The sequence below is a fragment of the Cyprinodon tularosa genome, unplaced genomic scaffold (assembly GCF_016077235.1).
Source record: "Cyprinodon tularosa strain WSP-4 unplaced genomic scaffold, ASM1607723v1 ctg604, whole genome shotgun sequence".
Taxonomy (NCBI): Eukaryota; Metazoa; Chordata; class Actinopteri; order Cyprinodontiformes; family Cyprinodontidae; genus Cyprinodon; species Cyprinodon tularosa.
The window spans coordinates 241,468-256,982 of NW_024039346.1; the positions used below are offsets into that span (position 1 = coordinate 241,468).

At 40.5% G+C, this 15,515-nt stretch overlaps 1 protein-coding gene across 2 annotated transcripts; it reads left to right on the forward strand.

The window, feature by feature from the left end:
• The first annotated feature begins 2,663 nt into the window (after positions 1–2,663).
• On the forward strand, positions 2,664–13,954 carry sall1a (spalt-like transcription factor 1a). Of its 2 annotated transcripts, none has more exons than XM_038307231.1 (3): positions 2,664–3,548; positions 8,084–11,487; positions 12,288–13,954. In XM_038307231.1, exons 1-3 carry the CDS (start codon positions 3,476–3,478, stop codon positions 12,726–12,728), a joined length of 3,918 nt encoding a protein of 1,305 aa, XP_038163159.1. In that variant the 5' UTR covers positions 2,664–3,475; the 3' UTR covers positions 12,729–13,954. The 2 variants fall into 2 exon arrangements, with proteins under 2 accessions (XP_038163159.1, XP_038163160.1); XM_038307232.1 differs by lacking the exon at positions 2,664–3,548 and adding an exon at positions 5,460–5,687.
• Positions 13,955–15,515: the final 1,561 nt, after the last annotated feature.

Genomic DNA, 15,515 nt, shown 5'->3' on the forward strand with positions numbered 1-15,515 from the left:
GTGAATTTTAATTATTGAGGCTTCCTGGGCCACAAGTAGAGCCTTAAATTTCCCTCATCCTTTAAATATATTTTCCCTCATCCTTTAGTAATGGCCTAAAACTCTACAGTTAAACTAGGCAGATTTGAAACAATATAAATATATAAAATACTTTTAAAGCAGTATTTTCCTTGTTGTTGTTGGCATTTTTTTCCCCAGATAGATTCATTGTTGGACACCTTGAACACATTTATGTCAAGTTTTACAGGTTTTACAATGACAGCATGTGCCGCTTGATGGATGGAAAATGTGGGCTTATTTTTCTATTTCTTTGAGCTTGAGGCCAGCTTTCAACAATCCCTTTAATCAAGCTCCTAATCCTTTTGAAAGACGTCAGTATGCCATTAATAAGGCCACGCACTACTTCATATGTGTGTTAAGAATCGAGAAGGTTAAAGACTTCACTGATTGGTCTCAATGTAAAATAATTGTCATGCATTTGTTATTAATCGTGAATTGTTATTTTAATTTTAGAATAAAATAAACAAATGTATTATTTGTTGATTTTATCCCCTTATATTTTTTATTCAGCTGTCTTGTAAAGAAAAATTTTAGTTCATGTGGCACTAATAGTAATCAGTGTACAGATGCTGCAGATCAGAGCATTTTTATGAACTTTAAACTTTTCAGGTAACTCCAGCTCACACAAGCCCCTGCTCAAGGGACACTGAAGCGCAGTTGACCCAGATGAAGGCCCGATCCAGCTCGTTGTAATTCTCTCTGCGTCTTGCATGGAGCAGCGGGGCACAGAAGCCCCACCACGTGTTGAATACGGTGTCAGACCGAAAAAAAAAAAAACATTTGGGGGTGGGGGTGAGGGGGTCTCCTTGGTAAGAAATACACCGTGTGAGGATCACTAACAGCCCCGGTTTGGAAGAATCCAACGCTTTAACTACCGCATTATGCGCTCAAACGCGCCGCTGTTCCACAGCCATATATGATCAATCCTGACGTGTCAGCGATAATGGTGAATGATGGCGCGCGGGTTCAGATATGGTGCGCGCGCTATTGATTGCGCGTGACAGACGTGTGCAAGTTTAGGAGCGTCAGTATAAGACATATATATATATTTTCTTTATTAGTTTTATCATTTTTCTACGAGGGGCAACTGGTGGAAAAGATGTGAATTAATTTAATTACATTAAAAAAGTTTGATAAGAAGATATTTATTTTTGCTGAATTTTACTAATATATTTATAGGTTTAATATTAGCAGTGGAAGTAATTGTTGCTTTTTTTAATACTTTTTAAAGCAATAATGTCTTAAAATGTTCAGATATTTTTTTTCAGATGATTGTGACTTTTATATAATTAAACGTCTAAAATATTAATGATATGTTCTTATAATTTTTCAGGCAAGTAGGCAAAGCCTTTGAAACTGTTCCGAGAGAAAAAAAAAAGCACTGTTATCCATTCCTCCTATGACTTTTAACACTTTTAACACCGCATCCTCAGCGTCCTGAGTGAACCCCCTTTTTTAACAGTGTCTGCCTCTCTCCTGGGCTTCAAATCACCCTGTTTACAATCTCACACCAACACTCACATCAATTAACTGGCCATTGATTTTCCCGCCCGGGACATTACAATATTACAGCCCCCCCACCTCTCCTTTTTTTTTCTTCTCTCCTCCTGCAACATCCTTAAGTTCCGCTGATCTTAATTGGCGCTCCCATTAGCGGGCGCTTTTATGGTTCAGCTCAGAACAGCTTCTAGTTCCATTTTGCAAATTTGCTGCAAATCATTAACAGTAATAATGTATATTTAAATTTATACCGTGTGATTTTTTATTATTATTTATGTTTTTTTTTGTTTTTTTTTTTGATATAACACAAGAGGGAAATCACTCGGAGCCATCAGAAGTTATCTGATTTCCTCTCTTTCTCTCTCCATTTTTTTCTTCCCATGAATAAGTAAATAGTAAGCTAGTCGAAACAAAAAGATAGCTGACACAAGAGTGGACCAGATCCATCTATAGCCTGCAGCTGCTCTTTAAATATTCAGGGAAAAATAATGGCATCGAGGCATCACCTATAGTAACGTTATTATCTTCATTTCTCAAGATCAGCCGGCGACTGAGAGCTTCGTTTATCTTTTTCAGGTAATAAATCTGCTCGACTCAGCGCTCAGGTGAAGAATCCTCTGGGACCCCTTGCCCCCTTTACTAATAAAAGTAATAATAATATTAATTGTTATAATTAGTATTATAATGATGATAATAATATTTACAAAATATCTTTATCATAGGCGATATAGCCAAAATACCTACAAAAGTTTTAAGAAAAAAAATGTATTTTATGAAAACAAACCCTGCTTTTTGTGAAACTCTGGCATTTCCCATTTACCGCTCTAAAATTAAAACCTATATTTCTCTTAATTCAGATGAGACTCCTGCGCTCTCTTCTCCCTGTGCGCTTCTTGGCAACATCCCGGCGCGCGCGGCACGTTTGGATCCTCAATGCAAAATCAGAGGAGAGAGAGAAAGAGGGGAGAGAGAGAGAGAAGGAGAGAAGCTGTTGGAAGGAGGTGGAGGTGAGTGTCGGAGTGACTGAACAGCCTGGTGACCAATCGCGTCCTCGATGGGCCGGGCTCCGCTTTGGTCCCGCTGCCGCTCCACGGGCCCTCAAAGTTTGTTTATTCGCAGAGCGCTGTGCCTGACGAAAACGTGTTAGTAGAGTAACTCCCTTTCTACTAATTATATTCAATAAAGGATAGTTTTATTTTTTTTAGTGGGAGGGGGGTTAAGAATCAGCACCGTGGACTTTTTAAAGGAACACATTTTCTTTTTGCGTGGATCGTTTATCCCTTCTTCTTTTTTTTTGTTATTGTTGTTTGTTTTTTGGAGCAGCAAACTATCCCGACAGTGTGTTCATCATAAGAGTCCGAAACCCGAGCAGCTTAATGCCAGGGCGCAGAGAGAAAGACAGAAGGAAGTTTGCTGAGAGAACGGCGGAGTCTGCTGCGCGCATCCGTCCAAACTGGTTGCTGCAGAATCCGCGTTAAAGACTGAAAAGATCCGGCCACAGGAATGATCTGGAGAAGCTGACATTCCCCTGTAGTAGTCTACATAAACCCCTGGCTTGGCTCATAGAAGGGGTTAAACCGTATCTAAAGGGAGTTTGGAAAAGCCAGCCTTTCTTTCCGTACGGATCAACTCATTGGGTGGGAGCTGAGAGAGAGACAAGAGTCCCCAGCAAATCAGGAGCTAATTGATTAAAGAGACTTCATTTGAATAGGAGGGGGGCTGGCGAGGTGCCAATCGCCTTTCAAAGAACCCCCCCTCCCTCCCCACCCCTCCACCGTCTCCGTATGATTAATCGCACGGCATTATTGATAATCATAACGGGGCACATGCGCGGTGGATGGGCTCGATTTACGTAATTTTTGAGGAGGTTTTGTAGTCATTTTTTTATTCTTTGCCTGCTGATGTGCCAGCCAGCATGTCGCGGAGGAAACAAGCGAAGCCGCAACACTTCCAGTCCGACCCTCATCTCCCTTTACCGAAGCACAATGGTGAGTCTGCCGCTGCTCCTCTGCGACTGTGGCCACTTTCTTTTTCTTTTTTTTAAAACTATGTTTCCTAAAAACTGATCGGGACGCTGTGCCTTAAAGTTTGGACTTGTTTCTTTTTTTTTTTTTTTTTTTTTGCTGCAAGGGCTTTAGGATTTCTTTTTATTAATCCCAAAGAAGATTTTAACCAAGTTTATAGTCACTTATAAGTACTAAATAACTGAAACTAACTTAGAAAGTAGTTGCAATTTACACTTTCTTTCATGTTTTTAATTCTTTAACAGTTTCTGATCCATTTATTTTTTTTATTCTAAATGAAAAAATACATTTTAATTAAGACTTAAAATTCACTCCGTGCGCAATATGATGATCAACGCTTAGTGCGCCGCCACAGAGCGCCCTGTGGCTCCGGCCGGGGCCACAGCTTTCCACATTCGCTGGAAAGCCGAAGCGCACTTAAGAGTTAGTCTCTTAAACAACTCAATCCTTGTTTTCTGTTCTTTCACTCTTTTGCATTTTATTTCTAACTATGAAACGGAAAGAAACCCTTTTCAAAATAGAAAGGAAAAAAAAATCATAAAAGTTCTATATATTTTTCATTTTCTAAAACTATTGGCTCATCCTTTAGAGTTGTTGCACGAAAAAAAGTTATATCTCTTAGTATGAGAGGCACATAATTATGGAAGTGAATTTTTTTGTTAAAATATTTAGTAGTGCACATTAAATCAGCGTGATCTTATCAAGGTATATTTGTTTATTGGGCGCGTGAATGCTTAGTGATTGTTTTTTTCCAATCAAAATGTGAGACGGGTTTTTACATTGTGGCATGTGAAACTGCGATTGCATTTAGAACTAAAGCAAAGGGCATTAAACTGATTACATTATGACGAGATTTGACTCTAAACTGTAAAAAAAATATTAAATGAAAAGAAATAAATCAAATAAAAACATACCTTAGAAAGTTAGATAACTTATCTGATCTGTCTTTTGTTTATACGTATTTAATACAAGGCTTTCACAGCTAAGCAGACCATCTTTAAATTTATTTAACTTGAAAAGTAATAAAAATTAATCAAATATTATTTTTTGAACATTTTTAGTCATCACCTTATTTTGCTAATGAGTTTGCAAATCTTTACATGAGAAGAAAATAAATAAATACAAATAGAACGTATTTTTTTTTTCTTATATATAATATCGATATCCTGTACATGACAAGATAATGAAATATAGCTATCCTTCAAAATGGTAACAAAACATATTTTTTTTTATTTCTTGAGATAGTAATTTGAATTCACTTTAAAGTTTATGTGATTTTTTTTGTAAGGGGTAAATTCCTTCGTGGTAAATGAATGTTTTTTCAGCATTTCTACTTAAATCTAGTGACCTAGAAGTCATTTCCCTAAAGTTTTTCCAGTGCTAATCTGCTTGTTGATGAATGATGTCCAAAATAGTTAACAGAGACAGTGCCAGTGTTGTTAAAAAAGTGTTTTGTGAGGGTTGTGATGGAAAAGTGAAACAAAAAGTTGTGATGATGAAGGTGCTGCATTTGCCTGGGAGGTCGGGCCTGAGAGCCGCGGAGGGTGGGATGTTGAGCTGTTTTAACCTTTGCCAGTGGCCCCTCTGTGTGGAGGTGATCAGAGTTCAGGGCCCAGTGTGCTCCTCTCAGCCTTGTCATTGAGCGTGCTGATCGGAGCTGCGGGCGGCCCAGCAAGGCCTCAGCTTTTTATTTAAGTGTGTGTGGTGTGACTTCAGGGCCTTATCAATGTTGTGTCCATCCCCTTCATGCCCTGTCAGAGTGGGCCCCCCTATAGGAGAAGACTGGGCACCCCCCACCCCCTTTTTTTTAAACACTGTTGTTCCCTTCAAAGACTGAGTGCAGTTGCCTGTCAACCTGCCAGTGTTTGTGAGGTGGTAGTCTAGGTGTAGCACGAAAGACTTGCTTTGTGTCTTTCCCTCCCCTTAAGCTTAGACCGTGTCACCGAGGCAGAGCCTCCGAGTCTTGCATCTCCTCCTGGACCTTCCGCAGCTCTTAGTGGAATCCCATTTAGTGTTCGATGGGCTGAAGACGACGTGAACAGAAACCCCTCTGAAGTTACAAGTGTCAGGAAGCTCACAGAGGCCCCCTGCGCAAAAAATAATGTAGGATTTCTTGAAGCTCGCCTCTGACTTTTTCCACTAATCTTCACTTTTGAAAACCTGTCTTCTAGCTCTTTGTTTTTCCTAACACCTTTTAGTCCTACACTCTTTCTGTATACACAGACTCTATAGACATTTTACACAATCCTTCATACCTACTTGACTTCATCTTAATTTTAATTCGAAGTTAATCCTTGCTATTCCGGGACTTAAGCCTAATGCTAGCATCTGTGTTGTTTGTTATACTTGTCGTATGTGGTCAGTGGATCTGTAGTGATGAATTGACTAAGATTTGATCCTTCTTTGGTCATCAAGTAAAGTAAGGCAGAGTGTGTAGATCCAATTTTGTAGTCGTGGGAACTTATTGACTTAAAAGAAAGAAAAAATACAGCTTCAATAAATATCATTATGGTTTTATTCTGTTTTATTCCGTCAACGTTTTAATTTAAGGCAAGTTGAGACCTCCAGTATTACATAAATATTATGTATTATACACGCACATGTTTGTTTTTGTTACGGCAAACGTTTTACTACATTTGCATTAAAATCTTTTTTATATATATTTTTGAACAGCTTTAAATTAATCAGATAAAAAAAATCATTTATTGGATGGTTTTAGGATTTTAATGTCGAACATTAATTTTGGGTTACCAGTGTTTTTCTGCAAGTTATCATTATATTATTTGGTTTTACAAATAATACAAATACACATTTTATTGCATTTTTCTAAAATTTATTCATATTTTTTTCTCTGCCTATATCCCATTTTGCCATGCATTTTTTAATTTGCATCACACTGTATTATTCATGTAAGGTGGAGAGAAGAAAATATATTTTATATATTTTTAATTACCTTTTAAAAGTTTTTCCTTACATGCAAAACTTTCTTTCCACAAATTTAACATTCTGATTGTAGGCCGGTGGGTGGGTGGAAGGGGGGATTTAACATGAAAAGTTATCATTAAAGTTGAATCTTCCGTGTTTGCATGGTTTGGTGGTGTGAGGGCTGGGGTTTACTGTCATGGCAACTTTGCGTTTGCAGTGTCTCTGAGCATAGAAACATTGAAGGAGATAATCCCTGAATTAAACAGGATCTGCTTTGAGTCGACTGGGATGAGCAGAGGGCCAGGCTGTGCCGACAATCCCCGCCGCTCCCATGCTGCGCGAACAATGGGAAGGCATCCTGTCTCTCTGTGGGGCAGGGCTGCGCTCCTCTGGGTTTCATTTGCAAATGAATTCTTGGCGGTGATGAAAGTGTTTTGAGAGGCCGGAGTTTCAATGAAAGGGTTTCATAGAGAAACTCAATTTGTAAATCAACTTGTATGTTAAATAGCAAGATTTTAGTGTGACAAAGAGAAAACTGAATGAGGATAGTCTGTGAAGCAGTGGGAAATCTGGGGGTAGAGTGTCATATTGCCTTTTCACTATCTGACTCATATCGTTTTATTGAAAAAGGAACATTTAAAAAACACTATTTCTGTGTGCATGTCAGTTTGTGTAATTGCTTTTAAATTATTATCTGAGGAAAAGCAGAAGTTTCATTGCTTGTTTTATGGGTTGGTGATTCCAGTTTGTCAGTTTTAGCAAGTTTGTGAGGCATGCATCCAAGTGTATAATCCTACCCTTTTTTACCCTTCTAGATTCTCTCTCTGTGAAATAGCATGGATTTTTTCTTTTGCTTCTGAAAACATTTTATGATTTTAAGGTAAAGTGCAGCTTTTACAAACAGATTTTTTCTTCACATTAAATCGGGGTATGATAATAGGATTATATTTTTTTTAAATACCTCTGGGTGCCACAAGCTATGTAGCTTTTTAGCTTCTACGACTGCAGGGACGCCCGAGACAAATTAGTTTAGTGACATAGATAACCTGTCCAAGATGCCCATAGTTGGCTGAAAATGAGCAAAGTTGACAGCAAATTGAACGTCTAATAAGACCCTCAAATACTTTTTATTTTTTTCACGGGACGGACAACAAGACTTTGAAGGGCAAGAATTATAGGAAATCAATCCTTTTCTATGAAATTTCATTAAGAGCCAATGTCTTCGCTTCGCTTTGTTTTATATTTTGATGGATTATCTGAAGAAAATGATTACCTTTTGCTGGGCTGATGAAACTCAGACATGCATCTTCAAAGATCACTCTTAAACAGTATTTGCGTAGTTCCCATTGATTTTCTATCTCATCATGTTTCTTTAGCCACTGTGTTGAATAAAGCCTTTTCTAATTTTGTTGGCTTATTTTTGTCTTACAATCATTGTGTCTGTGAGCACATCAAAAGGATAAGTGTAAAACTGATTAATTTAAGATTAGCAACAATGGAATCTGGGAAGATAACCCAGCTTTTTCAGCTGCAAATCATTTCTAATCACTAATCCTCTGTTTCCTCTTTTTCAGGGGACACAGAACTTTGCTCTGAGGACCCCCCCTTCAAGGAGTCAGATGCCCACGTCTGCAGCAGATGTTGCGCTGAGTTCTTTGAACTTCCAGATCTTGAGGAACACCAGAAAAATTGCACTAAGAATCAGTTAGTTTTAATAGTAAATGAAAATCCAGCTTCCCCTGCTGGAAGCTTCTCGCCTGGGTCTCCTTCCAATAATCCTGATGATCAGATGAATGACACAGCTAATAATACTGATCAAACAGAGTGCAGTGACATTTTGGAGCCCAACACCCTTGAAAAAGACGAATCCATGGATGTGGATGTTTCCGGAATGAGTAGTGGCCAAGAAGAGGAAGGTGGTCAAACAGAGAGTGGGAGCTCTATTGATACAGTCAGCGGCCATGCAGGAGGGGGTACTTCCGGCCCTGCAGTAGGTACTTCAACTATTGCTGCCTCACTACCTCAGCTCAGTAACCTCACTGAACTGGGAAACTTCTCCATGATCAACAGCAATGTAATAATTGAAAATCTCCAGAGCACTAAAGTAGCCGTGGCTCAATTCTCCCAAGAGACCCGGTCCACTGGGGGCCCCAGAGTGGCTGTGCCAGCCCTAATGGAGCAGCTTTTGGCCCTGCAACAGCAGCAGATCCACCAGCTACAGCTCATAGAGCAAATTCGCCACCAGATACTATTATTAGCTTCACAGTCCCCAGAAATGCAGGTACCCCCAACTTCTGCTCCAGGCACAATGGGGCCTGCTGCCAGCCCACTGACCACACTCAGCTCCCATCTCTCCCAACAGCTGGCTGCAGCCGCAGGCCTTGCGCAGAACCTGGCAAGTCAGTCAGCCAGCATTAGTAGCCTAAAACAGCTGGCTGCAGCAGCGCAGCTACCTCAATCCAACCCAAGCAGCAGTGAGACATCTCAGAGTGTTACAACACTGGGACCATCAACAGTCAATCCTCAGTCCTCTGACAAGAGGCCTAGTGTTATGAGTAGCCTCCACTCTCAATTAAGTAACTCCTCACTTGTTAAATCATCAACACCAGCTTTTGGAATCGGTAGCTTGTTAAGTGCTGCAGTGAATCTACCTCAGCCTCCACCTGGAAACCCCATGTTCTCAAGCTCTCTGCCCAGTGTAGGAACCACTGTTGAGGACCTAAACTCTTTGGCTGTTCTGGCCCAGCAGAGAAAAGGCAAGCCACCAAATGTAACATCATTTGAACATAAGACTACTTCTGATGAAGCTTTCTTCAAACATAAGTGCAGGTTTTGTGGCAAGGTTTTTGGGAGTGACAGTGCCTTGCAAATTCATCTTCGCTCTCACACTGGTGAGAGACCATACAAGTGTAATATCTGTGGTAACCGCTTCTCCACCAGAGGCAACCTGAAAGTGCATTTCCAGCGTCATAAAGAAAAATACCCACATATCCAAATGAACCCTTATCCTGTTCCTGAGCATCTAGACAACATACCAACAAGCACTGGTATACCATATGGCATGTCTATGCCACCCGAGAAACCCGTCACTAGCTGGCTGGACAGCAAGCCAGTTTTACCCACTCTGACAACCTCAGTTGGAATGCTTCTTCCACCAACTATGCCGAGCTTGCAGCATTTCATCAAAAAAGAAGATCATTCTATAGCCATTGCAAGCCCGTCTGAGACTGCAAAGAATGACTCATGTGCTTCTGAGCCCACTGCTAAAAGTAATGATGGAGCGTCTGAACAGGGTGAAGGTGCAACTTTGCCTACCTCAAATGGAAAAACTGAAGAAGGAAGCCACTCTTCAGTATTAATGACAAATGTGAACTCTGCACCAGAGAGTACTACAGAGTATACAGCTTCTAACAGCCCACCTATGATGACCAACCCACTCATGCCTCTTCTGACTGATCAGTTCAAGGCTAAGTTCCCTTTTGGAGGTATCCTGGATCCTCTCCAGGGGTCAGAGACCTCCAAACTACAGCAGCTTGTGGAAAACATTGACAGGAAGGTGACAGACCCAAACGAATGTGTCATCTGCCACCGGGTGCTGAGCTGCCAGAGTGCTCTAAAAATGCACTATCGCACTCACACAGGGGAGAGGCCCTTCAAATGTAAAATCTGTGGCAGAGCATTCACCACTAAGGGAAATCTAAAGACACACTACAGTGTTCACAGGGCTATGCCCCCTCTAAGAGTTCAACACTCCTGCCCCATATGTCAGAAGAAGTTCACAAATGCTGTGGTTCTTCAACAACATATCCGCATGCACATGGGTGGACAAATCCCCAACACCCCTCTGCCAGATAGCTATCCAGAATCCATGGCCTCTGATACAGGCTCATTTGAGGAAAGAAACTTTGATGATCTTGATAATTTCTCTGATGACAACATTGAAGGGATGGAGGAAGGCCCAGATAGCAGTGTGCCAGACACACCCAGGTCAGTCGATGCCTCCCAAGACAGTTTTTGTAACTCACCAACTTCCCACGAAATGGTAAACCAGGAGGGGCAAGACAAAAATGGTCAAGAAAATCCTAGGAGCAATGAAATGGAAGAGGTCCCAAGCAACCAGTTGAAGCTTAGTGCAAATGGCTTTGTTGAGGGGGATTGCCTCACCAATGACTCCTCATCTCTGGGGGGGGATGTTGAAAGCCAAAGTGCCGGCAGTCCAGCTGTGTCAGAATCTACCTCCTCCATGCAGGCGCCATCCCCTACTAGCATGCATCAACAAACCCGCAAATCTCCTAGCCTTGAAGAAAGGCACCAGAGGGCTTTATCTATGGACCACAACAGTGCTAGCCTCCTGCACTCTCATCCTTCCAACATTGGAGCTCTAGACCTGACATCTGTCAATCCCTCTAAAGATCCTCTTGGCATGATATTTCCGTTCCGTGAGCGTAGCACCATCAAAAACACATCATGTGACATCTGTGGGAAAACCTTTGCTTGTCAGAGTGCCTTGGACATTCATTATCGAAGCCATACCAAAGAGCGACCATTCATTTGCACGGCATGTAACAGGGGTTTTTCTACCAAGGGTAACCTCAAGCAGCACATGTTAACTCATCAAATGAGAGACCTTCCCTCACAGCTCTTTGAGCCATCAAACACCAGCCTGTCCTCCAGTCCAACCCCTTCTCTCCTCTCTGTTGGGTCTCTTAGTAAACCAGAGGCCAATGGTTTCCTCCATGTTATCCACCAAGACAACAAAGACAATACCCCAAACTTGGTCGTATCATCTGCATCCACCTCCCCAGTTCTGTCTGCTGCTCCACCTCGCAGGACTCCCAAACAACATTTCTGCAACACCTGTGGAAAGTGTTTTTCCTCATCCAGTGCTCTACAGATCCATGAGAGAACCCACACAGGGGAAAAACCGTTTGCCTGCAGCATCTGTGGTCGGGCTTTCACCACCAAAGGAAACCTCAAGGTAAATGAAAGTCAGAATAATAATAAATATGGTGCTAGGCCTCTGGTTAGTTATGCACTGCTTGTCATCTAAGCTGAAGTTAAATTTGATTAAAAATGAGATCACTGCACAGAGTTTATTTCAACAGTGATCTATAGAAAGTATTTTTGTATGTATTTTTCCACGGGCATTTTCTAAAAAAAAAAAAAAAGTCACAGGCTTACATCAAAAAAGCATCTGCTCATTGCTGTACAGAAAAATGTAACTAGAATGCACTGATCAGAGAAAAATTTGTGTTGCAAATTGTGCCCCCCCCCAAAAAATCATGGTTTGCTTTACTTAGTATATTTATAATTAGCTTCTGCAGTTTTACCTAAAATGTTTTAAGCAGTTTTGAGATTGAACTTAAGGATTATAAAGAAGAGAAGGAAGAGGTACTTGTGAAAATGTGATATTTAAAAGCTTACGAGTCACATTTAATGAGGTCTGCAACTTGAGAGTCATTTTGGTACAAACCCTGTGGGTCTCCGTGAGATGAACAAATTAATTTCCAGATTAAACACCTAGGATCAGTCTTGCCAAAATAAGACGTTTACAGCCTGTTGGTACCTCACACAGCATAGGCAGCTAACCAGGCTGCTGCGCCGAGGGTGTGAATCCATTTAAATGCCGTCAAGCATTATGATTATTTTTTTCCATTGCATCATCTCATGTGCAGCTCCTGTGGCCAAGTTTGTAAACAACACTAATTTTCATCCCTCTCTCTGTCTGTCCCTCTCTACTTCTGTTCCATTTATCCCCCTCCCTCTCCACCTGCATAGGTCCACATGGGCACACACATGTGGAACAGTGCTCCTGCCAGACGAGGCCGCAGGCTCTCTGTGGACGGTCCAATGGCCTTTTTGGGCACAAACCCAGTGAAGTTCCCTGAGATCTTTCAGAAAGACATGGCATCAAGAGCAAGCAATGGCGACCCGGCCAGCTTCTGGAACCAGTACGCAGCAGCCTTCTCAAATGGGCTGGCAATGAAGACAAATGAAATCTCGGTTATTCAGAATGGAGGCATCCCACCTCTTTCCGGCGGCATGGGAAACGGGGGCAGCTCTCCTATCGGTGGCCTGACTGGTAGCCTGGACAAACTGCACAGCGCTGAGCCCAACGCTGCTCTCGCCGGCCTCGAGAAAATGGCCAACACAGAGAATGGATCCCACTTCCGGTTCACGCGTTTCATGGAGGACAATAAAGAAATTGTCACTAATTAGAGTGCATGTGCTGGTGTTGGGAAGAGACACGCAAATGTGCCTCTAGGCACAGTGAGCATGTTTATACCAGAGAAGAAGAATTGGGAAGAGAACAAGACGAGGATAAAAAATTAACTTAACTACTTTGCTCGCCATTGAATCTTTACGAACAGTTGTGTGAAGACAAGTTGTTTTTTGTACAATGTACATGTTATAGTTTTATGGAGCTTATTTATTAGTGATTATAACCTTGCTCGAAACAAGTGGAAGCATTAACAGTTAGGGTTTGTTTATTTTTAAAACCAGAATGACTATGTATGGGTGCTTTGAGTATGTGCTTCAGAGACTTTGAGAATCTGGTTTGGATAACCTAACCTTGGCATTAAGTTATTTTCTGTCTGTAGTTGCTATAATTGAGCTGTCTGTGTTCATGTGATACGTTAGTCCTGTAATAAACAAAGCAAACGTGCTGTAAATAATGTACACTGATCTCCTGTAGATGTGCTAACATCCATGTGTTTTTTCTTCTCCTTTTTGAGACAAAACAATGACATTCAAGCAAGGGACAAAATTATGTGGTAGTTCCTATTTCCTAGTTGTTATTTACATTTATCTTATTTAAGGAAGGCAAAATATTAAAGTTTGCTATATTTGAAGAGTTTCTTTAGTGTTAATTTGTTTTATTGTTACATTTCCTGGCTGTTTTAGTTTTCACTCTTAGTTAACTTACCTTTTTTCCTTTTGTCTTGGTTGCTCTTGTCTTGAGGAGAGCAAGATGGTTACACAGAGGAGGAGTATTCTATCGGGTTTATTTTACTTGGAGCCGTGGCAGCCAATCATTCGAGATGGACTCTCATGTTGTTTCTCAACTGGATTTCCACATTGCTGCTATGTCCCAGCATCCTCCCTACTGTATGTCATCAAGTGCAAAGTCGTGTGTTGAAGCTTCTGTAAATAAGTTCAGATTTGGAAATGCAACCTCCTTGTGGGATAATGTATATAATGATCACATGAGAATCCCATCTCAGCAAGAAATGGGAGGGGGTGGGATGGTACAAACTGAGAGCGTTTTTATAAATATAAATATATATATAGGGTATGACAACCTTCGGACTGTTACATGCACTTTCTTGGAAAGTTGGAAGATCTTTATGGGTCCGGTTTCTCTACACTTTAATACCTACTAACAACTAAGATACTGTAATTCTTTACTCTAATAATCAAATACATCAGTTTTCCAAAAGAAACATTTTGTGTGTGTTTGTGTGCTTTTATTTCCTCACCCATAATGAAAACTTAAAGCCTTTTAACTTTTTCATTAAAAGTTATTTTTAAGATTTTACACTTACTTTGTTTTATAAAACTTGGATTCTTTTTTGAGCTCCTTATTCTTTTTATATTATTTGTCTTATTTTAAAAAAAGGACACTAAAGGTTGCCACCTTTTTTATATTCAAAATATCAAAAAAGTTTTAGGCCCAATGTGAAATACAATCTTTTATTTAGCAAAGCAATTTGTTTAGAATGATTATTGATAAATCATTTTTTTTATCCTGCAAAAATCCAATCAAATGAGCTCTAAAAAAATGGTGCCAAAATTCTGTCTATAAATACAAGAGTAAATTTTTTTGTCTTACTCAAAAAAAAAGGGGGAAAAAAAGGAATTCTCCAGCTGCATTTAATTTAACACATCACTGCACATCCTGCAGCCCAGGATCCGCTCTTTTCTACCCAGTTCAGCATCCTCGGCGCGCTCCCTCCTTTCCTCATCTCTTAGCGATGCCTCTTCCCCCTAAATCCCCAATATTTACGTTTTAAATTTCAAAACGTCGAAGCTAAATGATCCTTGCCCACAGCGCCCGCTTTCTTCTTAACAGTCACATGTGTTCCCCTGAGCTGTGTTGGTGCAACTGTCGGCTTCCTGAAAGATTCCTTTAAAGACAGAAAGAAAAACAAAACTGATCCACATTCTTCTCTAATTAGAAAAAATGCTTCCTCTCTGAGTTTTTTTCATATATTTTTATAGCTCACATTTGAAGTACAATTAAATTAATTATTATTTGTAGGAAACAAAATAAATTATTCTAAATAAACAAAATAAAGCATCTTTTAGTTGCAAATGTAACTCCTGCAAATTATGAATGTCAGTACGTTCCTGGCTTTAAAGAGGATCAGAAAAATCCAGTAAAACCTGTCTTTGCCACTATGTGAGCCCAAACAGCACCAAGCAGAGAATGGACTCCTTCCCTTCCCATTTTCTTGCCTAGATATTGATTAAGCCGTGCAGTATTACAGAAACACTTGAATCTCAGGTGGCTGGAATGTTTACAATTGATCTGCTCCACTGTGGCTCCCCAGCAGTGGCTTTTTGCTCCACAACATGCTGCACCACAGGAAGAGCTATAGGCAAACACACTGAAACACAATCGCTGTTCACTAAGAGGTGGGAGGCTGCCCCAATCTGCTTTGCTCACAGTCTGTTCTAGTGCTGGCAAGAGTATCTAGTATCTATTATCTATATGCATTTACAAAGTTGGATTTATTTTCAGTTTTATTTTCCTCATTTGAGCCAAATGGCCTGATGGCCTGCAGTGGCTGAAGAGGATGAGAAGCTTCAGTTCAGAAATATTACTCTCTTTAGCTGTAAGTCACTCCTGAGCACTTACTGTACACTCGAAGGTTCATTAAAGGATTGGCCTTAAGTAAGGGCTGTGTGTGCAGCTGCTGCATTGCAAGAATCAAACCATTCATCTACAAGGAAAGTCAGGTTGTGCTAGAAATCCTTCAGTCAAGTATTCGATACCGTAAA